At 46.2% G+C, this 26,619-nt stretch overlaps 1 protein-coding gene across 17 annotated transcripts in view; it reads right to left on the reverse strand.

Annotated features, from left to right (window-relative positions):
* Positions 1-26,619, reverse strand: part of LOC118209620 (latent-transforming growth factor beta-binding protein 4) — a 133,092-nt gene that overhangs the window by 88,773 nt on the left and 17,700 nt on the right. For all 17 annotated transcript variants that reach the window (XM_035385119.1, XM_035385116.1, XM_035385115.1 and 14 more), the window contains exons 3-5: positions 23,915-24,431; positions 12,563-12,768; positions 1,487-1,723 (exon numbers count right to left, since the gene is read on the reverse strand). In XM_035385119.1, the coding sequence (XP_035241010.1) occupies positions 1,487-1,723; positions 12,563-12,768; positions 23,915-24,431 (960 nt within the window). The remainder of the gene's footprint in view (positions 1-1,486; positions 1,724-12,562; positions 12,769-23,914; positions 24,432-26,619) is intronic.

Raw genomic sequence — 26,619 nt, forward strand, 5'->3', positions numbered from 1 at the left:
GAATCAAGTCAGTTACATTAATGCTGGTGTAAGACTGAGACTACTATAGTGGTCAGGGCAGCATCTATGCAATAGAGCAATGGGGATGTTCTTAGGTGGAGTGATTGGACTCTGTCACAGTTATTTTCATGGACTAATACACACATAAACCTTTGTATGGGCAGGCCTACTAATTACATGAAATTCTGAGCCTGTACAATTTGCTAAGAGAGCTGTTGCCCATCATATTGCACTCAAAAGTTTTCAATGTTTTTACTAAGCGTTTGCACTCCACTGCAGTTCTGGTGATGACCGTCATGGTCAAAGAGAGCTGGTCACTCCCACAATGTATCCCTAACTGGGCGACCTGAATTTATCAGTCTGCTTCATAAAACGACCGAATAAAACAAGCAAATGGGATTGGCACTCAATACATAGTGCAGCGTGTATCAAACACACACTCGTAAAGGAAGGTCAACCGAGCAGAAGCATTTGGCCAAATGCAAACAAAGCAGATAACGACACAAACTCAGAATCTTAACCCTGTGAGACTCGAGGCGAACGCAGCAGTCAGAACATCTGCTTAACGCGAGGGAGGTGCACGAACACACGCACTCCCCCCGGGGAGGGGGGGGGGGGGGGGGGCGGACCGCAGGAAACACGCATCTGCATCGACGAGTCGCAGCGCAAAACAAATGACGAACACATGAAAAAGTGTTGCCAGGTAACCGCCGCTGATGTCCACGCGAATGGAGCGGCTTGCCTGAGACCCACCGAGAGAGGGGTGCGTCAAACAGGCGGCAAAACTGCGTGCCTGCGGACCAACGCCTCGCCGACAAGTTTCGACGCATTATAACTGAGACCAGAGTTTGATTACCCGCGCACTCGCTGTGCGCTGGGAAGAGCTCAGCGAGAATTAAAGCCAAACAGATGTGCGCCGAGAAGAACTGGGCTACGGACTGATCGAGAAATGAACACCTCTACAGATGACGAGGACCCAACGGGAGAGGAGCGGTGCAGAATCCCCGGGGAGCCTCGAGCCCCGTGTTTAGTCGCACATTCTCCATGGCAACAGGGTGCCGGGGCCAGAAAGTTCAGACAGACGCGGCCGTTGCCCCGCGCGTCAGCCCTCCATCAGCGAGTGACAGAACGGACACGTGCACGCCCGGGGTCCGGGGCTGGAAACTCGCGGGAGAGTGTTACAGCCGGAAAATCTAACAGCTCGAACCTCTGGCCCCCCAACACCTCCCTGCTGTCCCGACCCCCTCCTGTGCAAACATAAAGGTATGGAGCTAAACGCCCCCCCCCCACCCCCATTAAACAAAGAGGTGAAAAAGGTGTCCTACCTCCCTGCCAGAGATCACTAAACCAGGAGTCTGTAAAAAACAGCAAAACCGTACACAGACAAAATGGAGGAACTGATGTCTGACACGCATTAGCACCTGGAACTCTCCCCGAGCGATGACAGAGCAAGGGCGGACAGAGGAGAAGGCGAGGGGGTACTCACAGACTCTGAAGCCGGGTCCCGGGACGAGAGGGCCCCCCTGCTCGCCGCTGCTGTACAGGGTGGTCACGTTGCCCCGCTCGCAGAAGTTGGTGCAGCGGTCCTGGGTGCAGCGCACCTTGCAGACGGTGGGGGTGAAGAGCACCTTGATGCGCTCGGCTCCTCGCAGCCCCCTTCCTCCTCCTCCTCCTCCTCCTCCTCCCCCTCCTCCTCTTCCTCCGCCGGCGGTCTGGTTGTCGGCTGGGCGGGGGAAGAGCAGAGAGACGCAGTAGAGCAGCAGCAGCCTGAGCGGGAGCATGGTGGGTCCGTCACTGCCGCCCCATCTCCCGAAGCAGAGAGCGCAGACCGCCAGATGTGCAGCTTCCTGTGTGTACGCGTGTGCGTGTTGTGGGGGGGTGGCGTATGCGATGGGGGGGGGGGGGGGGCGCAAAAAAAAAGAAAGTTGAAGGAGCTCTGAGAGAAAACAATTTCTTGCAGGACAGGAGGGAAGTGTAGAAGAAAAAAAGACCCGATACCCCCCTCTCTCCTTGAACTACACCAACTAAGAAAGAGGAGGCGTGCGAACACGCAAGTTTATGAGTGCGCGCGCGTGTGTGTGTGTGAGAGAGTGTGTGTGTGTGTGTTTGTGTATGTGTGTGAGAGAGTGTGTGTGTGTGTTTGTGTATGTGTGTGAGAGAGAGAATGAGTGCGTGCGTGTGTGTGTGTGAGAGAGAGAGTGAGTGTGTGTGTGTGTGTGAGAGAGAGAGTGTGTGTGTGTGTGTGTGTGAGTGTGTGAGCGTGTGTGTATGCGCGCGCATGTGTGTGTGTGTGAAAGGGTCACACGCTTACTCAGAGCTGAATGGCCCTGTGCCTAATTGGAAGCAGTATATGGCGAATGCCCTCGGGCTCGGTTCCAAACACAATGTTTATGAGGGATCAGCTCCGCCGCCGTGCGCTGTTTCACTCTGCAGACCCCGCCCGCCTCACCACGCCGCGCGCCGTCCTGTTCCACGGGAGAACCGCGTGTTATTGTTTCCCACCCCCAACTACAGCCACCCCCCCCCCCCCCCAAACCCAAAACATCTGACAAGCATGACACAATCTGTCATCTGAGGAAAAGCAGTGGGCCGGGGGGTCAGCCTGCAGGAGGCGGGGCCAGCTGATTGTTTTCCATCTGCAGTGCGGTTTTCGAGCTGTCACTCAGGGTCGCATTGTTCTCCTGTGACCTGCCCGACGGAAACACGCTCAGACTCAGCAGCTACCCCACCGAGCCGCTACCCCACCGTGCCGCGGTCCTGCCAGGCCGGCGATACTCAGCCGTGAGGACAAGACCCGCGATCCCGCCGGATTTCGCATATCTCCCCTCTCACTCTGGGTGTTTCAGCGTATCTCTCCTCTCACTCTGGGTTCTCCAGCGTATCTCCCCTCTCACTCTGGGTTCTCCAGCGTACCTCCCCTCTCACTCTGTGTTCTGCAGCGTATCTCCCCTCTCACTCTGGGTTCTCCAGCATATCTCCCCTCTCACTCTGGATTCTCCGGCGTATCTCCCCTCTCACTCTGGGTTCTCCAGCGTACCTCCCCTTTCACTCTGGGTTCTGCAGCGTATCTCCCCTCTCACTCTGGGTTCTCCAGCATATCTCCCCTCTCACTCTGGGTTCTCCAGCGTACCTCCCCTCTCACTCTGGGTTCTGCAGCGTATCTCCCCTCTCACTCTGGGTTCTCCAGCATATCTCCCCTCTCACTCTGGATTCTCCGGCATATCTCCCCTCTCACTCTGGGTTCTCCAGCATATCTCCCCTCTCACTCTGGGTTCTCCAGCGTATCTCCCCTCTCACTCTGGGTTCTCCAGCGTATCTCTCCTCTCACTCTGGGTTCTCCAGCGTATCTCCCCTCTCACTCTGGGTTCTCCAGCGTATCTCTCCTCTCACTCTGGGTTCTCCAGCGTATCTCTCCTCTCACTCTGGGTTCTTCAGCGTATCTCCCCTCTCACTCTGGGTTCTCCAGCGTACCTCCCCTCTCACTCTGGGTTCTGCAGCGTATCTCCCCTCTCACTCTGGGTTCTCCAGCGTACCTCCCCTCTCACTCTGGGTTCTCCAGCGTACCTCCCCTCTCACTCTGGGTTCTCCAGCGTATCTCCCCTCTCACTCTGGGTTCTCCAGCCTACCTCCCCTCTCACTCTGGGTTTTTCAGCTAGACCATCTGGTGATGCGCCACTTATAGACTGCAGGACTTACAAATTTGAATCAAAGCCAACAGCAAGTTGTGTTCCAACACAAACTCATGATTATACTGGCTACACTATTCTGATTGCGGTCCCCAAAACCTGATTTAATATGGAAACTTTGGGAGTGACTGACCCAAACACACAGCATTATTAATGCAAGGAATATTAACGACAGAATATACTGAGTCGTTAATGCTAGAACATTGCCCCAATGCATCTAATGCCCCGGGATAATAGATAGTGCACCACAGAAGACGCGTTTCTAGACAGATACATCTGCTAAATGAACATGATCTAATGCAATGTAATGTACATATGAAAAATGTCCATACGCTTACTTGAAAAATATGATGATTTATATCGGAAACATCGTGCAAAAACGACTAACTTTGAGGTAATTAACTCAAAATTACTATGGCATCTATACAGGTGAGTTGTATTACTGTGAATTGAATGTCAGTCAGCAGAATGCGTCAGCCATAAAAGAGGCCTGACAATCAGCTGACAATGAGTTTCCAAGGCGATATGAGCCAACTAACAGGGTTCCAAAGACACCAAACAGTCAGTGCCCAAACAGGTCTGCAGGTGACAAGAACTACACAATTATTTATTACTTGTTGAAAATTCTGAAAACATATGGCAAACAACTTGTTTTACAGGAACAACAGCATTACAGGAAGGACAGAAGCTTTCTGTTTTTATATCAAAATGTCTTTTTGTCCAATCACTAACCCAGGGGTCCTCAATCTTATCCAGAAAGGGCCGGTGTGGGTGCAGGCTTTTGTTCCAACTGGGCAGTTACACACCTGATTCTACTAATCAAGGTGCTTAGCAAAGATTCCAAGGGGTTGATTAGTAGAGTCATGTGCTTGGTTGGAATAAAACCCTGTACCCACACGGGCCCTTTCTGGATAAGATTAAGAACCCCTGCACTAACCTATTGGTTTCCAATATTTTCTCAACCTAATTTATTTTGTATAGTGCTATTTACAGCCCTGTCCCACCCTGGGGAGGGACAGAGCTGAAGGGGTCCACAGACTCAGGGCAAGGGAAGGGCAGAAGACCTAGGGGAAAATAAAAAGAATTTTTGGCACTGTATAAACTAGGAGAGCCACAATGCAAATGTGGAGGCCATAGTGTAATATGGAAAGCCCCAGAACTGTCACACAGGCACCCTACAGAGAACTGTCACAAAGGCACTTTACAGAGAGCTGTCATGCTTGTGTGATCGTGGACTGACAGTACCCCAGCCCATCACAGAACAGCAAACCTGAGCATTCGCATGCAGGGGGATGGAAAGGACACAGTCAGCTCTGCTCACACAACAGCTCTATGGTCCTGGTTTGCCCCTCCCATCTTTAACCATGTGATTGACTAAAGAGGTAAGTTTGGAGCCTACACTTAAAGACAGAGAGTGAGGCTGAAGTCTGAACATGCATATGGAGATTGTTCCAAAATACAGAAGCTCTGCCAGAGAAAACTCTGCATCCCATTGTAATTTTAGAAATACGAGAAATTAATTTTAATAGCCAGCACCTTGTGAATGACGTAATCTTGGAGGAGAGTAAAGGGTAAATCACAAATATATTCTGGAGCCAAAAACATTTAAAGTGTTATAGTTAAAAGCTAAATCTTGTAGTCACATTTCTTAGTAAGTACCCTAGTGACTGCTTTCTGTACAAGTTGGAAATGGTTCAGGGCTGAATTGATGCAGCCAGAAAATAAAACGTACAATTTTTATAGCATCCCCCAGAGACAACATCCTCTTTAATTTAGTTTTGTTCCGCAGATGGAATAAGGCCAGTCTTGTGATATCATTAAATTGGCCCGTATAGCAGAAATCTGAATCTGAAGTAGTTAATAACTGCATTGGCGAAGACAGGAAAGCCATCTAGATTTAAGGAAATTAGTAAGAATTTATCTCTGCGAGATTTGGGAACTATTACAAATATCTCTGTCTCATCTGAATTTAAAAACAGAATGTTTTAGGTCGTCCAGACCCTTACATCTTTAAGACGGGCCTCTAGCTAGTTGGGCAACTTCACTTGGTTTAACTGATATATAAAGTTGTGTTCCATCTACTTAGCAGTGGTAATTAGCACCATGTCTGCTTACAATGCCCCCAAGGGAGCATTTCCAGTGACTAATTGGTCATTTCTGAAGCACATTAGTGGGGCCGACAGACTCTTCCCTTTTAAGGAGCTGACGGTGGGGTGTTAATGAGCTAATGAGCATGACGACATGCATACGGGTCTGTGTGCAAGCGGAGCGGTTTCTGTCTGACAGGTCTCTGTGTGAAACACAGGCATGCAGAGCATAGCAGACTGAGCAGACTGTGCAGGAGTCCTGCTTGAGGCTCACTGCCCCGCACAGACCCCTGGCCCCGGGGCCCCAGCCCACGACTGCCCCAACGTTCCTGTTATTTTAATTACTAACGTGAGGCTCTGTTCCAGGGAAGCCCACATCTATCTCCTCCTGCACAACAGCTACCAAAACAACATCAATCACCAGGACTGGCGCGGATCAGCGTTTGAATTTGGCACGCGTGCGTGTGTGAGGGCGTGCACGTGTGTGTGAGGGCGTGCACGTGTGTGTGTGAGGGCGTGCACGTGTGCGTGAGGGCGTGCACGTGTGTGTATGGGCTCCATTTTAACGGCCTTAGCTCATGGTCTAAAGCGCATGGCACTTAGGGCGTGTCCAAATCCACTTTTGCTAGTTTTAACGGCGGATAATTTGAAGTAAGGCACAGGGCTTACACGGCCGGAACTTAGTCGCTTAATTAATGACAGGTGTGTTGTGCGCGTGCCATGCAGTAAACCAGCGCCACTTCTCAGTCCCTTTAAAGAGACCAGCGTTCGCACCTCGGCGGATAACGAGGGACCTCGGAAGGCACTCCCCTCCACTGGCGATTAAGCCCAGCTGCAATCAAGATTTCTAAAACAACCACCATGTCACAAAGTCTCCAGGGATGACATTTGTAACACTTAATATTAATTAATATGTAATACCAAGTAATACCAAGTACATGTACTTACCATGGTTTTACTCCAGAAAGTAACTATTGGTATTACAAATTATTATAAATAATCCCTAGGGATTTACTAGGTAATTATTCGGTAACCACACTGTAATCAGCCTGTAATTAATGTACAATAATATAAAATGCTACCAAAATTTTAATTAATCTTTTATGTTTTGTGATGTTATGTTCCACCCGACTTATCCAAACAACTGAAGCACATTTTCAGCATTCCAAATGTCCTCTCTACTACAGTGTGTATTTTCGTGACTTTTTGATTGACTGACAGTACACACACTGTTTAAGCCATGATATTCGGCATAATCAGCCATGCCCTTCAAGGCTTCATAAGAGCCCATCATCCACTCCTTGGAAGTGGCTATGGGTGCTTCAGCACCCAGTACACAGAGCGTATGCACAGCTGTGCAAGCGCCCAGATTTAGTTTCTTATCGTCTTCTTAATTAGTCTTAATCGTCTTATTGCCATCGCTTATTGGGCAAACACCACCACCCTGGGGATCCCCCTGGAAGACTCCAGGAGTGACAGAGTTGGCCAACATAGAGCAGTCATGGCATAATCCAACACAATTTGTGAATGCATGTGTAACCTTACACGTGGCATCACAAATCACGCGGATGTTGATGGAGTCGGCTCCCTTACAGTTCACACACATAAGAGCATTCTCTGCTGGGGCACACAGTTGCATGTGCATGCAGTCCATGTCATCAAGAACCCAGGGAATCCATGGTTCACCACGAACCCCTGTTTTAGCCGTTCTCGGCTGGCTGTTGTGAGGAATTGAAAGCATTCATTGGCATGTCAGACTAGCCTTGAGGTGACCGCATGAATGGCCAAACACATGCCAGATTTGGCTGATGCCTCCAGCTGAATTTAGGGGATGCTGGAGTGACCCGCTCGTGAAAGAACGCAGCACAGCCATGAGTTTCCCAGTAATGGGGAGTGCATGGGAAGTGCAGACACTCCTTTCCAGCACCTCCGCCAGAGGATGACAGATGTTTTTCACAGTCTATCGTGAAACGCAGAATTCACAGCGGCCTTCTACTTCGCTGAGGGTCAGCCATGTGATCACTGGCCGATGGACCCTCGCCTACATCGTCATCGTCCAATCCTTTGTCCAATCAGGTAGATTGCTCCATGTGGCGGAGAGAATCAAGAATATCTGAGAAAATGCATCAGTATATAACAACTGAAAGTTTCAGCAACTGATGTTCTGTTGAAGGTACTGTAATGGCACAAAAGTTGTTGAACAAAAGTTCAGATATTTGATCTGTGCGATCTTTTCACTGGATCTTGATGGATTCATACCCTCAACCTCAACCTCACAAATCTGTTTAAATACGGATGTGTATTGCCATGATTGGTCAAATAATTGGCCAATTTTATTCATCATTACAACGATTATCTAATTAGGATCAATATTATCACTAACCATTTTGACGTATTTGTATTTGTGCAGGCCCTTATGTGTGTAACAGACAGGTGGGTGTAGACGCCTATGTAAGTACACATTATCTTAAAATTGTGTCCTTAAAATAAAAATGAAACAACTGTGATATGACTTAAGACCAAGTTTTTGTGTGCGTACACATGTATTTTGCAGCATATGAACAAGTGCATTTCCAAGAAATGGCCTGATTGATTTTAGTTTTATTGAAAGACCCATGCAGATGCAAGGACACCTGCTAACTGGACCTTCCACAATAAGAGCGTCCCAGTGCACCAAACCACAAGAGCACTGACTGCATCATCAGTCTTCGCACACACAAAGAGCGCACTGTTGACGTTTGCTCTTACAGTGAACAGACGTCCTCTCTTCACAGACACTGCAAAAACTATCCAACTGTGTTCTTACATAGGAAACCCCATGACAGCTAAACGCAGTCAGCCAGTGGCACAGAAAAGCCTGCTGGCCTTCTCTGCTAAAAGCTCTCCCTTGTAATAGCGTTAGCACTCAATCTCTCCAGCAGATGTTACATCCTAGAGAGAATATATGAGTGAACATACACGCACAGCAATCTGATGGGCTTTATTACACAACCTGCGCTGTTGCACAACATGTATTTTTCCCCCCATTAGTTCCACGTAAAATAATAATTTCGGATGAAAACACGGGGTACATTCAGAGGTCAAGATTATGAGAGATAGAATAGAAGATCAGGCTCCTTGGGAATCGGAGTCAACGGAGAGCACACAAAATATTCAGAGTTTAACATCTCAGGGAACTGGCTGCCGTCCGAACAAGAACAACCCACCCCCTCCAAATTCGGAAAATTGGACAGGGGCTTTATAGCTTTCATTAAAGCTGGGTTTTTGAAGGAAAACACAATATTTAAAACAAATACTCTTTTTTCCATTTAAAACAATATTCTCTGCCACAGTGTCTTTGATCTGAGCTGAGCTGTGAACAGATACTGGTGGTTTGAAACTCAACTGCAGAGAGAAACTGTGACTAAGACAAACAATTTTTAACAGTCAAAAGTGCTGTTAGTCTCTAAACCAAAAATCAAACAAAACAATAACTGTGAGCACCCAATAGCCCCAAAGCCTGCCTCAGTCTCACATAAAAAATATTTGATGGGTTTTGAATGGTAGGTCATTGAGCTGAGGGCGAAACAGCGATGAGTAAAAGCTGAACTTGTGGAAGGAAATAATGGAAATGAAGTATTTGTTAGATAAGAATCAAAGGCCTGGAGTGGGTTTGACATTCTAAATATGCTTTAAAACTAGGATCCCAACCCTGGTCCCTGGTTTCACAGTCACTCAGCACTTAACTGGCCAATTAAAGTAGTTGGTCACGTTAGCTTCCACTGGTCTCTTGGGTCTGAATCGTGTTGAATCCGCTGATTTAAAGGGGAAATCTAAAGCAGGGGGCCCTGTGACTGTCCAACAGGTTTTGGGTCAACTGAAAAATCTCCAGACCATATTATGGCCATCTTTCAGGCAATGAACTGCAACACAAATCAGGAATTGAAAATAGAGGGTGGGACATTTTACACTTTTAGTTTAAGGCACACAACACAGCCTGAGGTTCTGAACTTTACCTGTCTCTACCCCTCTCTATCCTTGTGCATGCCTGAGACATAAAGGTAAATGTGAACACACAACATATATGAGTGGAAACATAAGTGCCACACATTCACCCATACAGACACAATATGATTAGATTTTTTTTGGATATTTTGTCCCTTGTAGTTTTCATAACACACACACACACACACACACACACACACACACACACACACACACACAAAAGATTTTGCGACTACATTTTTTTCTAATTATTTTAGAATCTGCCAGAGAGTACTCGTTTACTCAAGTAAATGTCTGACCCCTATCTGAAATATGGCCATAATGTTCTCAGGACATTTTTTCACTTCATTTCTTGAACTGACTGAATTGAAAAGGAACTGAACCCTGAAACCCTGTTTTCTAGAACTAATGGCAAACTCCTGCATTGGAAGCTAACTGCAAACCAGAGATTGTGCGGCTAGCGTGCATTTCCTTAACCAATCTCATGTTCACCTTGTCACCAGATTTGCTCCAATAGGCTGTCTCATGTGCGGTGACTTGGGCTCCTTGCCAGTGGGTCGTCGGGGAAAGTGACCCCCTCCCCCCAGCAGTCCCCGTTATCAAAACAACATCCATCAAGCTGCTAATTACTGCAGCTCGGTAAGGGCCAAAGAAAACAATAGCAGGATCTGGTTACAATAGCATATCAGAGCCTGACATTCCCAGACTCAAACCTGCACTCCGATAACCTTATCACAGCCCCCAATGATGTAAAATTAGGAAATGGGCCAACATATCAAAACAAGGTAATGCTGGAAGGCCAACTTTAAAAAAAAGTAAAGACTCTCCACTTCAACCCACACAAAAGCAATTCTACAATGCAGTGCCACTTGCCCAAATGGAACTGGCTACTGTGGCTATCATATTTGTGTACATTAAAGTGTTTTCAGGGCATAGCTGCTCTAGGCCAATTTTGACTATATATGGGAAACACGTCACCGACTCCCGGACCATCAGCACCGACTCCCCTCAAGGCTGCGTCCTTTCTCCTCTACTCTTCTCCCTGTATACTAATAGCTGCACCTCCAGTCATCAGTCAGTCAAGCTCCTGAAGTTTGCAGATGACACCACTCTCATTGGACTCATCTCTGGTGGGGATGAGTCCGCCTACAGGAGAGAGATTGAACATCTGGTGTCCTGGTGCAGCCAAAACAACCTGGAGCTCAATGCCCTAAAGACAGTGGAGATGGTTGTGGACTTCAGAAGGAACGCAGCCCTGCCCGCCCCCATCATCCTGCTGAACATCAGCTCCCTCACAAAGAAGGCTTAGCAGAGGATGTACTTCCTGCGGCAGCTGAAGAAGTTCAACCTGCCAATGACAATGATGGTGCACTTCTACACTGCCATCATTGAGTCCATCCTCACCTCCTCCATCACCATCTGGTACGCTGCTGCCACTGCCAAGGACAAGGGCAGACTGCAGCGTATCATTTGCGCTGCTGAGAGGGTGATTGGCTGCAATCTGCCATCCCTCCAGGACCTGCACACCTCCAGGGCCCTGAGGCGGGCAGAAAAGATTGTGGCTGACCCCTCCCACCCTGGACACAAACTCTTTCAAACACTCCCCTCCGGCAGGAGGCTGCGGTCCATCAGGACCAAAACCTCACGACACAAGAACAGTTTTTTCCCGACTGCAGCTGGTCTCATCAACAAGGCTCGGGACCCCCACTGACACATTCTGTTATCCTGACCCCCACGGACACCAAAGAGACAGCACCTGTACTTATAACACTTTATCCCCTTGCACTATTGTTTATTGTTTACTGTTTACCGTTGGCACTATGTTTATGTTATGTTATGTCTGTTATGTTTTTTATTGCACTATGTTTATTTTATTTTATTTATTTTATTTTATGTTCATTGTTATGCACCACCTGACCAAAACAAATTCCTCGTATGTGTAAACCTACTTGGCAATAAAACCTGATTCTGATTCTAATTCTGATTCTGATTCTGACTACAAATCTCAAGAAACATACAAAAGACATGTTGGTAGACCAAGGTGGTGTCCAACACCAGTCCTGGAGGGCTGCAGTGTCTGCTGGTATTTGCGGTTTCCTCTCAATCAGGAGCCAATTATGAGCTTGAGAACAAGGTGTGTGGACCCTTCAGCCAATCAATGATTAAAAATGCATCACTGGTGCGGAAACATACCAAAAACCTGCAGACGCTGCTGCCCTCCAGGACTGAGGTTTCACACCCCTGCGATAGATAGACTGATGGAGAGGTTGCACAGGGCGCGTCACCAGTTGGGTGGGTAATGTGCTTTTCAGGTGCACTTCAACTTCAGTAGTCTTTCTTTCAGAGCACTTTAGATTGTAGCCCTCATATGAGAATATGTGCTGTTCCTTCGTTGTCTGCCTTGCCAGACAGAGTTTACCTTCAGGTGAATCCAACAAGGTCTCGTTCATTTGACATGGCAATGCTGACCATGTTCGTAAAAGGAACGCTCAGTAAGACAGCCACGTTAAAGGTCAAAGCCCAGAGGACGAAGTCAACACATTCCGTTCGTGATTAAAGACATGAGCAGTGCGCTTACGTCTTTAACCAATGAGCTTCCCAGCAGAAAGCACCCACAGAATGGCCGTGGTGGTGAATGAAGTTCATGCCTTCAGTATGTAGAGTGGTTGTGAGGACAGTCAGTATGTAGAGTGGTTGTGAGGACAGTCAGTATGTAGAGTGGTTTTGAGGACAGTCAGTATGTGCAGTGATTGTGAGGTCAGTCAGTATGTGGTTGAGGATAGTTTGAGCCGCCGTGGTTCTGACCTGGTGTGGCGCTCACGTGGATGGTGTACTGGCCGCGCTGGGTGTGGATGGTCTTGACGCTGGATGTCTGGGTCCCCAGAAGGCCGGGGGAGTGGAGCTTCTCACGCTCGGCCTCAACATGCTTCAACAGGAGGGAGGTCATCTTCTCTCCCTGTCCGCGATTGGCCAGAGCCTTCTTCAGCAGCACTGACTGGGCCTCTCTTAACCTAGATACACAAAGGCAACCCTGGTGATAAGCACTACTGCAGTGTACTGTGGGTAATTTGCGGCCAAGACCAGAAGCGGCAGAGGCCACTATTACACCTGGAGGTTAAGGAGCAAGACCTTGACAATATGGACAATCATCATATCAGTGTCAGGCACTGATAAACCTGAAATGTCTACATCATGGACCGACAGAAAGTGCTAAAACTGAGACTTCAACATGGACTGTGACAAACTGTGCTAAAACTGAGAAGACTATGTCATAGATAATGACAGACTACTAAAATAGATACTTCTTCATCATAGAATATGACAGACAGTGCTAAAACTGAATTCTTGCCAACATTCAAGATGTTTGTGTGGCACACATTTGTCTTTCTCGCAAACCCAGAAGAACACAAAGACTGTTGGCATGGTTAACAGTGCTCTTCCCCTGGTTACCGACCAGCTCCACTTGTTCAAAACAAACGGCTTATGGTGTTGAGCTTTGGGAACAGCCAGGAGTATAGAGACACAGGATGGAAATGGATCAGATTTGGACATCTGAATAATGTAATGGGAGAAATAAACATCTTGAAAGAACAATAAATCATAGCTTCTGACTGACAGGCTTTGGCACCATGGTTACACTCGTCTGAATGCACCAACCGGAGCCCAACTGCTACACACAATGAGAGCTACAGAACTGTGATGTCACTTCTTCCACAGCGAAGCAGGAGGACTGACTGGCACCTCCTCCCTTTAGTGTGCTCAGGCCAAAATAAGCGTTCTCTAAGTGAGGATCACTCAGGACATCAACAGGCTAATAAGGCACCAATTACTGGGTCAACACAGGGTTAACTGCCATATACTGTATATAAAGAAAAGATCAAATGTAATCACATGAAATTTGTGATGTTTGATGATGAGAACAGGCCAGTCAGCCCATCAATGATTTGCCTTTTATTGAGTGTGGCCCTATATGTGCCAAAAGTACAAACAAAACATCTGAATGATCACGTTAATGTTAATGACTTTGGTAACAATTCCTAATTTATTCAACTCGATAGCCTAATTAAAATTGCACTTGTAGGCATATATTTATAGTTATCATAAAACACACAAACACTACAAACACACACAAGCATATGCTACGCTGTAAAGGCTAATATAATTCATATAGCAGAATATCATTCTCAGCCATCATAGCTGATGCTACCCCTGTAAGAAGCAGTTATGTCCTGCTCAAAATGGTGCTATGCAAGCTTTACAAAGGCCTTATAAAAGTGCATTCAGACCACAGTTTCACTGGAGTATTGACCTTCACGGTAAATCTATTAGCAAGAATATCCACCGACCCGTTCTGCAGCTGCGGGACTGAAGACGCACGGCCGCTGGAAAGGATAGCTTGCGGAGAGCACAGTGTGAAAGAGGCCCAAACCAAAATGAAGAATACTTTATTTTCCTGCACCCTCTCTCTTTTAAATCTTCCTGCTTACGGAGGGTTATGAACAGAGTGGTGCAAAGGAATCGTACCTCCTGCACTTTCCTGCATCCACGCTATGCTGGAGGGACAGCGGTGATGGATCAAAGAAAAAGGCCAGGCTGTTCTGAGGTGCCTTTTATTATAACCACGATGAGCTTTCAGGGGGATCTGGACTTACTGGGCTGTTCTGGGGAACAGCCTTCTATTATAATCATGATGATATTTCAGGGGGATCTGGACTTACTGGGCTGTTCTGGGGAACAGCCTTTTATTATAATCATGATGACATTTCAGGGGGATCTGGACTTACTGGGCTGTTCTGGGGAAGAGTCTTTTATTATAATCATGATGACATTTCAGGGGGATCTGGACTTACTGGGCTGTTCTGGGGAACAGCCTTTTATTATAATCATGATGATATTTCAGGGGGATCTGGACTTACTGGGCTGTTCTGGGGAACAGCCTTTTATTATAATCATGATGACATTTCAGGGGGATCTGGACTTACTGGGCTGTTCTGGGGAAGAGTCTTTTATTATAACCACGATGACATTTCAGGGGGATCTGGACTTACTGGGCTGTTCTGGGGAACAGCCTTTTATTATAATCATGATGACATTTCAGGGGGATCTGGACTTACTGGGCTGTTCTGGGGAAGAGTCTTTTATTATAATCATGATGACATTTCAGGGGGATCTGGACTTACTGAGCTGTTCTGGGGAACAGCCTTTTATTATAATCATGATGACATTTCAGGGGGATCTGGACTTACTGAGCTGTTCTGGGGAACAGCCTTTTATTATAACCACGATGAGCTTTCAGGGGGATCTGGACTTACTGGGCTGTTCAGGGGAACAGCCTTTTATTATAATCATGATGACATTTCAGGGGGATCTGGACTTACTGGGCTGTTCTGGGGAACAGCCTTTTATTATAATCATGATGACATTTCAGGGGGATCTGGACTTACTGGGCTGTTCTGGGGAACAGCCTTTTATTATAATCATGATGATATTTCAGAGGGATCTGGACTTACTGAGCTGTTCTGGGGAAGAGCCTTCTAACACTCTGCTCTCGTATGAAGCCATAGGCTTTCTTTAAGTGGTCGTATCCAAGACATTGCATTTAACATGTACACTAATGTTAAAGTAAGTCACTCTGGATAAGAGAAATTAGCAGACTTTCTCATTCAGAGTGACTTACACAGACTTGCTCTTTTTTTAACATACAATTCAATTACACAGCTGGATATTTTTACTGAAGCAATGCCGGTTAAATACCTAGCCCGAGGGCAAGTGTGACATGGACCCATTTGAATTAAACAAAAAAGTGTGTCAGCTTCGCAGGGGGTTTTTGTGAAATGTAAAATACTTTATGGAACGCATTATACTCGACAGGGAAATGCCCAAATGCCTTAAGAAATATCTGATTTTCAAGATAATGAAGCACAAACTTGCAAGAGTGCAAATCAGCATCTTAACCAGCTTCACCTTTCCCTTCAGCCAGCATGTGTATGTTTGAGGACCTGTGTGAGCTTACATGTATGTGTTTCACTGAGTGCTCATGTGTATATGTGGGTATGTTTTTTGTGCATTTGCATGGGTTTGCATGTGTGTGACTATGTCCTGAATGTGTGCTTGTGCATGCACATGTGCTTGTGTGTGTGTGCGTATGCACATGTGTGTGCGCACATGCATGCTCAGGTGTGTTTGTGTGTGCATGTATGTGTGCACATGTGGTTGTGCGCATATGTGCATGTGTGTGCATGCGTGTGTGTGTTCTGTGTGCCCATGTGTTTGTGTGTGTGCGTGGGTGCATCCTGTGTGTGTGCGCATATGTGCATGTGTGCATGTGTGCGCATGCATGTGTCCTGTGTGTGTGCTTACGTGTGTGCCCATGTGTTTGTGTGTGTGCGTGGGTGCATCCTGTGTGTGTGTGTGTGCGCATATGTGCATGTGTGTATGTGTGTGCATGTGTGTGTGTGTTCTGTGTGTGCCCATGTGTTTGTGTGTGTGCGTGGGTGCGGCCTGTGTGTATATGAATGTGTGCCTGCGCAAAAATGTACAAGTAATTATCAGGTCTTCAGGACGTCAACCAGCGTGTCATACTTGGCAAGCAGGTGGACTCCAGTCTCCTGGCCCTGCAACAGCACTGTTCTCAATGGTCTATTGTGTGTGCTGTTTACACAGAGCCAGTTCCTTCCTTCTGCAACTGGGAAACTCAGCAAGAGCAGGGAGCTCGCTCACAAGATGGAGGCTGCAGATTACCACAGTGGGCTACGCGTTTCTGCCGTGCTTACAACGCAGGTCTGTGGCTACTTCCTCACCCACTGATCCTGTGCTCTGCACTTACAAACAGCCATGCCAGATGGAAAACTTGGGCAGTGTGAACACACATTTTTTGGCTGCACATAGAACTTTTTTGGTACTCAATGTCTTTCTGAGGTAAGGGTTGCTTTGAAAAAGGCTGGCATGAAATCTTCATGAGGTCAATATTTACTCAGTAAATTGTAACGACATTTAAAATGTTCTTGCAGACACCACTGTCAAGGTAGACTTAATAAGAATTATTGCTGAAGTGTTTCATTATTTACTTATTATTTATACAATATTGAATGTCTGTTCATAATCGTAAGCCCACTGCTTACAGGTATACACTATCAAGTGCGTGTTCATTAAATACACTGGGGAAAGTGTACACCAGCATGTGCATCCTCTGTAAATTCATTGGGGAGAGTGTACACTAGCATATCTATCCTCTAAATTGATGTCAAAGACCGCACACTGGCATGTGTGTGGGTGAATGCGTCATAACGTGTGTCCTCTGATTGTATTTGGAAAGAGTGCCCACGAGCCATCATTGTGCCACAAGTAGTTTCCCAGTGAGTTCAGACTCTTGGCTGATTTATCATTGGTCCAATAAGTTTAAAAAAGGCCCAAACACATAATTTGTGAAGAGGTGAGGGAATAGGTGACACAATGCTGTCCAATGAAAATGCACTATGTTCATGAAGACACACCAAGCAGCCAATCACAGAGCCATGCTGAGAATACAGGCCATGATAGAGCACGTGTATGTTTAATTAATCTCAGAGTAGGAGTGCTGATCCAGAAGCTGGGCCTCCCTGTCCACATCTGAGAAGGAAAAACTGATCCTAGATCAGCCCTCTGGGAGCGAGATGCCTCAGGAATGCTGGCTCAGATGAAGCTCATACTCAGTGCTTTTGGGGGGGGGGGGGGGGTGGTCACACAGTGCGTGCAGAAGAGCCAGAGAGGGGGTCTGCTGGTGGCCTGCAGAGGACAGTGAGCTCAGAACATGGGCATCACGCTTTTCTCCTGGGGGGGTATGGGAGGGGGATTAGCTGCTAGTATAGAAGCAGCAGCAGCAAGGTGGGTGAATATGCAGGCTTCCTCCACAGAGGAAGACGCTGCTGCCATTATCTGATGGCCATGGTTAACAGCGAGCCACACCAGACAGAGCCACACCAAACACACCAGACACAGCCACAGAGCCACACCAGACACACCAGCCACACCATACAGAGCCACACCAGCCACACCAGACAGAGCCACAGCGCCACACCAGACACACCAGCCACACCATACAGAGCCACACCAGCCACACCAGACAGAGCCACAGAGCCACACCAGACACACCAGCCACACCATACAGAGCCATACCAGCCACACCAGACAGAGCCACACCAGCCACATCAGACAGAGCCACAGAGCCACACCAGACACACCAGCCACACCATACAGAGCTACACCAGCCACACCATCCACACCAGACAGAGCCACACCAGCCACACCAGACACACCAGGCAGAGCCACAGCAGACAGACGCCCCAGCGTTGGGCTCCAGACTCCAGAGCCCTGGTGCTGAGATTGGGCTCTGTTCAGGGTGATCCCCCTTCAGTGCAAGCTCTCCATGGTCAGTGCTGACAGGGGAAAGGGAGAAGGCTCATGTGTTTAAAGGCGAACAAATGCTTGGAAACTAAGCACACAGAAGTTTTAAAAAAGTCCCTGTCCCCTCCTTCCAAGTATTAAATCACTCCTGGCTTTAGTTCCCTAAAGCTCTTGTCCAAAAAAACTTCTAATCGTTTCAGGCTCCAATCAGGAATATGCTGAGTGTCTGCACAAGTTGCATCGAAAAGGCGACTTTCATTTACCAGTGGTTGGCTCACTGTAAAAATATGTACACTTCAAAACACATTTACACACATTTAACCTCCAGGGCAGAACACAAACTAAGTTAGCTGACGTAAGTTTCGTTCTAAGTTTTAATTTAATAAATTTTCTCTGTTTCCCTTTATAAAATGCTGTGGTAACCCTACTATGAGGGGTCTATTTGATTATGATGTTTGAAGGAAAGTATTTGCATTCCCTTCAAACAATTATGCATGCGACATTTCATGTGAAGTCATACCTATGAAGACAATTTATTTTTGAGACAAAAAGAGGAAAAAATGTTCCCAGAACATAACACCAATTAGATAAATTACGCCATTGGTGACAAAGTTACCCCAAAAAAAAGATTTTACAAAATTATTTAGTAAGAAATATGTGGCTAGCCTGCCATCGCCATGAGCAATAACAAAGCAACAAGCTTGTACATGTCACTGGTGTGAGCAGACTAGACAGTAACGCCAACGACAGGAACACCAGTGACAACATTATCAAAACAGAGGCTTTTCCAAAATGGCTGCCACATGTTGTCAGGTCAAACTTCATAAAGTATCTTAAAATTAGTAAATGAGGGATCGATGAAATTTATTTGATAAAAATAAAAATTACTGAGCATACAGCGCACGTAACACCAGTGACGAACATAAAATGCTGAGCCCAGTGAGAATGTAGGATATAGTGAAACTGATAAAATATGGAGAGTGTTGCCCGGTCCCCATTCACCTCCTAATCACTCTGCTTACACACCAACACTCATTCTGCACGTTCACGAGAGTCGCCATCTTGTACAAGGGGTGTCCTAGAACTCTGAGCCAAATTTCAGCGAGGGGCAACGGCTGTTCGGCCCTGTGACGCTGCCTAAATAATGAGGAAATTAAAGCACTGGCTTTAAAGTGAGTGCTGACCCCGCAGGCCTTGCGTTGGTTAACGTCATTACCAGAGTCGTTAAAGCAAGGCAGAGATAACCACGTTTAAATGCAACTTGACTGCCATCTAATGCCTTTTAATGCCTTGATCATCTTCGCAGTATTGTCTTGTTTGTAAATGATGTCTCAAATGATGCTCATTTCCTCAATTAGTGTACTGATAACACAAATCTAAATTGTGATAATCATTATCTGTAATGAAAATGTGGCGGTTCAAAGTATCTCACAGTGCCCAACTGTTAAGTGATATTCTTTTAGTGGTGATGATTTTCACTGATAATAATTAATTCTTTGTAAATTCCGACTCGTCGGAGCAGACCATGTCCTGCACACATGCTGCTTTGCTCCCCGTCGTCTCGATGCCTGCCCTCGCTTGTAAGTGGCCCTTAAAATGAAGCGTATCTCGAAACAGAGGGAGAGTGATTAGGAGGTGAACTGGGCCCGGGGGTTTGTGTGGACCTTCTCTGACCTTGACAAGCTCATCCCCCACTGACCATTTGTCACAGGAGGCAGTTCATAATGGTGTACGTCATTGAAACAGACATTTTTCACCGTGGCAACACCAGTGACATGAACTGTATAAACAAAGTAGTTTTTAATTGATTATTTATTGATTAATTGATCATAACACAGATTTATTTTTCACCGTCCACCTGTATAAATATACTCAAAGAATTTCTGAATTTAAAAAATATATAATTTAAGTATTTTTTTCATCGCTGCTACAGCAGGAACTCATATTGCCACTCCAGATGAAGAATGACCCTGATATGCTATTATTTATATTTCAACATCGTGCAATTCTTGTAAAACCAGCATTTAAATAAATTTAACCCACTGCCATACTGACTTGTAATTTCTGATTGGCGAGGTGTACAGTCACATGAATTTCACATAAAGAACGCCTCTTGGCTTCAATTTATATATTTCCTCGAACCATTACCTCATCAAATGATGTAACCTGATCACAAGCATTACAACTTACCATGTGACCTACACATAGCTCACAATATGCTTTTGTCTACATAAAATTCAAACGTTTGGGTAACAGTATATTGTCTAAATGAAAATACATAAAATACGCTCCTAAATAAAATACGCTTTTAAAAACACTAAGATACTGCACTCATACAGAAATATAATCATGCTTCTAAATAAAAATGAATGTACCAAACATTGCGTGCCTCATCCTGTCATCTAATAATAATCTTAACCATATAAGCATGAATCTGTGAATTCAAGAGTGCACTGAAAATACATGGCATACTAAGAGGTCTGGTTTCCACTTTATATGGCTATATTCAGAATATTTACTTAACTTTGGCTGCGGGATCCTGTGGAGAGAGGATATTCTGGACCTAGATTTCAAGTATTCACTGTAACTTTATACAGAGGATGCACATGACTACACAATATATAGTGTGAAAATCATAAGTGATCCCAACTGTAGTTTGTGCTCCCAGACGCTGTTGGTGCATTCTTTAATATGATTTCTGGATGCCCGGATGTGATAAAGTTTTGGGAGATGGTCGCTTCTTGGCTTTCTGAATAGTTATCAGTGAACATACCCCCTTCTCCTTCTGGGTGGACAACTAAAGGCCTATCCATGTTATACGTTTCACAAGCAAAGAAACGGATCTTGCTCACTGGCCTGACAGCTGCAAAGAAAATGGTCGCCACACTTTGAAAGTATCCTTGTTCTTTTTCTTTTCAGAAATGGGCTTTAACTATTGTGGACATGGTTTATTTTGAGCTTTTTACAGCCCGTATTCATGGTGACAAAGTCAACATGTCAATTTGTGAACTTCTATTTACGTTTATCTTAAGAATATTGTGAAAGTGCCTTTTTCTTTTTTTTACCTTGTGTCTTCATGTCTCTAGGGTGTTCTTGGGTGGGTTGGTGATGCTGTTTTTAACACAAATATTGCAATAATCGAAATAAAATCACAATAAAAGACTACACTGCACACACAGGATAAAGAAACAGTAGTCTAGTAGCCCATCTAGTGGCTAGGACCAAGTACTACCACATAAATTAATTTGACATTACATGAACAATTTCAGAGACTAATTAATCTGACCATGGTGAATTAATGATTGCCAAATCCTCTGGAATTACATTTCATAGGATACACAAACAATAATCCAAGCCACAGCTTCATACATCTTGACCCATATAGAGAACGGACATTCCATGCTATCCATAAGTGTGGAACTGGTGTCAGGTTTAGGGTATCCACAGGTGGATTTTGAACATTTATTTGGATTCCTCATGTCTGAAAAATTATCAGGATGACGTTTGGTCTAAATTAGATTCAGGAAACTGTATTTACAGAATATTATATGAATCCTATGAAATAAAAGTGTTCAATTTACATCCCATCAATAAGCTAAGATTGACAAGCAGTGAATATTTTTCTACAATCTAATGTTGAAGGAGTGGACAAAGCGTGTCTTAAGTGCTAACTGAATTTGCAACAAAAAAGTTGTTTGGGGAAAAAACAAGGCTGTCACAGGATTATAATTTTCATTGCGCCTTCGATAATGTTGATGCGACACTGGGTCAGGCCTTTGGGGTTTCAGTACAGGGACGTAACCTACGTAATAAATATAGCGGGTAATGTGTCAGTCAAATACAATGTGCTGTGAAGATTAAAACTGATGACGTCACAAAGGCGATAATATTAAAAAGTATGCTTTCATCAGATAACGTGGGTTCAAAGATTAATCAGGTCTCTTCTTCCTGGCCAATGGAAAAGTACAAAATAAATTGGGGTGTTTTCTTTTACAGGCTGGGATTTCTGATTCCATATTTAGGGTAAGTTTTGGGGAAAGTGCAGAACGAGGGGAAGCCTGTGTCCCACATGCAGGACTGGGACGAGAGGAGGGGGGCTCAGAGACACTGCAAATCCCCAGCGCAGCAAAACCAGGAGCCACAAAACAGAAGTCAGATTCTCATACCAGGGATTGGGGAGAAGGGCTTGATGACCCCCCCCCCACCCCCACCCCTACACACAGCCTGATCTTATTATTTTTTTGCGTCTGGACGTCCACTCATTTCCCACAGATTCACAAGCTGCAACACGAGATGCACGCGAGGCTGCCGACCGCATGGGGAGGAAGAGGAGGAGAAGGAAGAAGAGGATTACCTTGGGAGGATAAAAGAAAGAAAATAAAGTGGAGGGTTAAAATGAAAAAGGGAAGCGGGACACGGCGAAGGGATACTGGCGAGCAGGGAACGCCGGGAGCAAAGCGGGGCGGGGTTTGAAATCCCGAGGCGGAGTCGCATGGAGCGGTCAGACGGCTGAGCTGAGCCAGGCTACAGGCCGCTACGCAAACTGCGTCCTCCTTACGGCGGACACGGCGAAACAATCACAGCGAAATGCTACTCATTACATTACAGGCATTTAGCAGACGCTCTTATCCAGAGCGACTTACACAACTTTTACATAGCATTTTACATTGTATCCATTTATACAGCTGGATATATACTGAAGCAATTTCGGTTAAGTACCTTGCTCAAGGGTACAACGGCAGTGTCCTACCCGGGTATCGAACCTACGACCTTTCGGTTACAAGCCCAGTTCCTTACCCACTGTGCTACACTCCGACCACTCCACTACTCAGCTTAATGTAGTCTTAACAAGGACGTGCACTCACGACTCATAAGGCCGGATTCCAATATTATGCTGTTGTAGCACAGCGTACAGACAGTTCCATCCCAGGCTGAGTACATCTTTACTTCACAGTGTTTACTGAACCTGAGATAGATCCACAGAACGTGCTCAGTGCATACCCTGCTCTTTGAATGATAACTCAGACTTACAGCACCTGTTCCACCTCTGATCTCACCTACCTCCACCTGTACAGCTGGAAAGACATTCAGGTAGACGCAGACAGATGGCTCTTTAGATCACCCTTTAGTATCTTAGAAATGTTCTGTGAATCCCAGCTTGCGTCTCCATTATAGTCACAACACAAGACAAAAAAGAGATTGAGTGTATGGTCCCCACAGATCAATGCAAAGATACAGAAGACAGGTAAATACTGATGACCAAGCCAACAAGACTAACTTATGTATTGATATTAATCAATATTAATAACACAGGTGCTGTGCTTGTGCTTTATGGCCCTAGAATGGCCACTTATTCCCCCTGTAGTTTAAAATAGAGCAAATAAAACAGCACCAAGCTTGCACTTACTGTCCCTGCACTTTAAACCAAGTGAATAAAATAAGCTGCAAACAAAATGTCCCGTGTCTATTTGTTGTACTCTTTAAAGAGTGGCTTCATCGTGGTTTGGCACTGATCTGTCCTAGCACTGTGTCATTGGTCCCATCCTACACCAAGGGATCACAAACCAGGGACAGGACTTTGGCATCACCGCTTTTCACACAGAAAACTGAGAGAAGCTCTCCACCAATCACACAACAGCGGTAACAAACAAAGAACAACCCTTTATCCCTGAAGGTCTCCTGACAATACAGCCAGAAAATATAAACCAATTACCATCAGGGTTATTCTGTTTCTCCAGTGACATCAATCAAAATGAGTGAAAAGGTGAGACTCACGTGAGTGGCAGCCAGCGCAGTGCCTGCTGTGTCTTTGGACTCGGCTTGAGGGTGGAGCTTGGCCTGGGGGCAAAGCTGGGACCGGCGGTGGAGCTAGGCCTGGGGGTGGAGTTGGGACTGGCAGTGGAGCTAGGCCTGGGGGCGGAGCTGGGACTGGCAATGGAGCTAGGCCTGGGGGTGGAGCTGGGACTGGCAGTGGAGCTAGGCCTGGAAGTGGAGCTTGGACCGGCAGTGGAGCTAGGCCTGGGGGCGGAGGTTGGACCGGCAGTGGAGCTAGGCCTGGGGGCGGAGGTTGGGGGGATCCGGGAAGCCCAGGCACCCGCTCCATTGGTCCACAGGCGTGCGGGAGTGGTAACAGGGGTGGCGGGCGTGCTGGTGGGGCGCGGGTGGACCTCGATGGTGGGGGCATGGGTCACAGCAGCGAGCTCACACCTGGATCCGCGGAAGCCCCGCCGACACACGCAGGTGTTGGGATGCCTGCAGATCGCTCCATTCTGACACCGTGGAAAGCACCTGGCTACAAGAGGCGAAAGAGGGCAGGGATTGGTTAACGCACAGGTCTCAGAGGTCAGAGGTCATAGGTTACAGGACATGACTCGTGTATCCTTATGAAAAGTTCAAATGGCGCCAGTAAAAACAAGCTTTATACTGGATTCTGCAAATGATGGTGGAAAACTGTGGACAGTGTAATCTGCCATGAAGATGATACAGCATGATATAAGAGTGTTTTCATAAAAGTTGCACTTAATCCATTAATAAACCAGCATAATGAAGAAGTCTCAGAAATACAGATAACATCTTTGTCACAGCCCTTCCCAGCATCCCCTGCAATCTTGTGTTTATCAGTAACTGATGTCTGAGCAGATGTACAGTGTGGAACGGGCCCTGGGCTGATGTGAGGCTTCAGGTGCAGAGCAGAACAGAGGATGGGGTGGCTCTAGAGGTGTCTGCAGGGAGCAACCTGAAGGGGGCGCTACAGGGGTAAAGAGGTGCCCTGGATACAGTGGGCCTGTGCATTCATGCGCACAGGATGCAGGTTTTTAAGAGCCAATCCCCCCATCACCCACCACCCCCATCAGCCAGTCTGGTCCATGTTTACGGTGGGTTTATTGGGTGCCAGGCAGAACCCCTAACAGGCCATTGCAATGGTACACCAGGTCATGAGTGCAAACAGCCAAACAGCTCCAAAAAACAGCAAATAATGGCGCTGCAGCTCAATACATAAAGCATTCAAACATGGTGAAGACGTTTAGTCTTTGTCTGATCAAACATTATAAATGGGCCAGACACATGATGTCAGAGGCTTTGAACATGCTATGATTGTTAGTGCCTGACATGGTGGTTCCAGCATCCCAGAAAACAGCGCCCCTCTTGGGATGGTCATGCACTGCAGTTGCTGACCATGTGCATCCCATTATGGCCTCAGTCGACCCTTTTTCAAACTGACACTTCCAAAAGGATAATGGACCGTGTCGCAAAGCACGCATCATCTCAAACCGGTTCCACGAACAAGACAGTGCCTTGAGTTTACCAAGGCCTGCACAGTCCCCAGATCTCAACCCAACAGGGCTCCTTTGGGATGGGGCACCACGGGAGGTTTGCAGCATCAATGAACAGCCGAAAGAAATCTGCAGGAACTGTGCGATGCAATCGAGTCAGCATGGGTCAAAATCCCAAAGGAATGCTTCCAGCACCTTGTTGAACCCCTGCCGAGAAGAATTGAGGCTGTTCTGGAGGTTAAAGAGGGTCCTAACATGAGTTCACGAGTTTGTATGGCTGTTTGCCTGGGCTAGAGTGAGAGCAGAGGACAGGGAATGCACACACTGTTTATAAATGGTTTAATGGTGCAGCCCTTCTAATCCCTGAGCATTCTGGGTAGCAGCAAGCCCTGCAGGAGCCAGTAAAGAAGGATTAGGGAGGTGTGCATTATAGCTCTGGAATGTTAATCTTTCATTGTCTGCAGAAACTCTTCCTCTAATCAGTGAGCGAGTGTGTGTGTGTGTGTGTGTGTAAGAGTGTGTGTGCGCATGTGTGTGTGTATGTGTGTGTGTGCGCATGTGTGTGTGTGCGTGTGAGTGTGCATGTGTGTGTTAGCGTGTGTGTGTGCACGTGTGAATGTGTGTGACTTAAAAAAAAATAGGTCTTTGTTTCTAACGTTAGACATTTAAAATGAAATAACTAATCGGAAAATGAAGGGTGACACATTCATTAGAAGGACAATATCAGTCATGAGAAGCAGGGACGTGTGTTTACAATGAGTCTAACGTGGAGTTTGTTGTTGAATACGCTTCTATTGGATGGGGGGGGGTTGCTTACATGGGTATATCTAAATATTGAAGCAAGGAACCTAAAAACTGTCTGGGGTGCACACAAAAGCCTGAGTAGGTGTGAAAATGACCCCAGAAGTGTTATAAAGTGCAATTCCCCTTTAAGGCTTATTTGGTTTCTGCTTGTGGCCACCAATATATACAGTATGCACCACCACCTCCTGGTCTTTTTCTTTCTTAGCATCACCTGCAGTAGTGGGATCCCTGAGCTGGATAATTGGGCAGGTTTTCTTAAGCTTTCTTAAATGTCCAATACCTGTTTGATTGTATAAGTAAATTTACCAAATCCAATCTGAGACAGGTTTTTCTACAATTTACAATCATTATCTTTGAACATAATTTACTGGATAGCTATGTTATGTCTGTGTGTATATAATG

This window comes from Anguilla anguilla, chromosome 12, assembly GCF_013347855.1.
Source record: "Anguilla anguilla isolate fAngAng1 chromosome 12, fAngAng1.pri, whole genome shotgun sequence".
Lineage (NCBI taxonomy): Eukaryota > Metazoa > Chordata > Actinopteri > Anguilliformes > Anguillidae > Anguilla > Anguilla anguilla.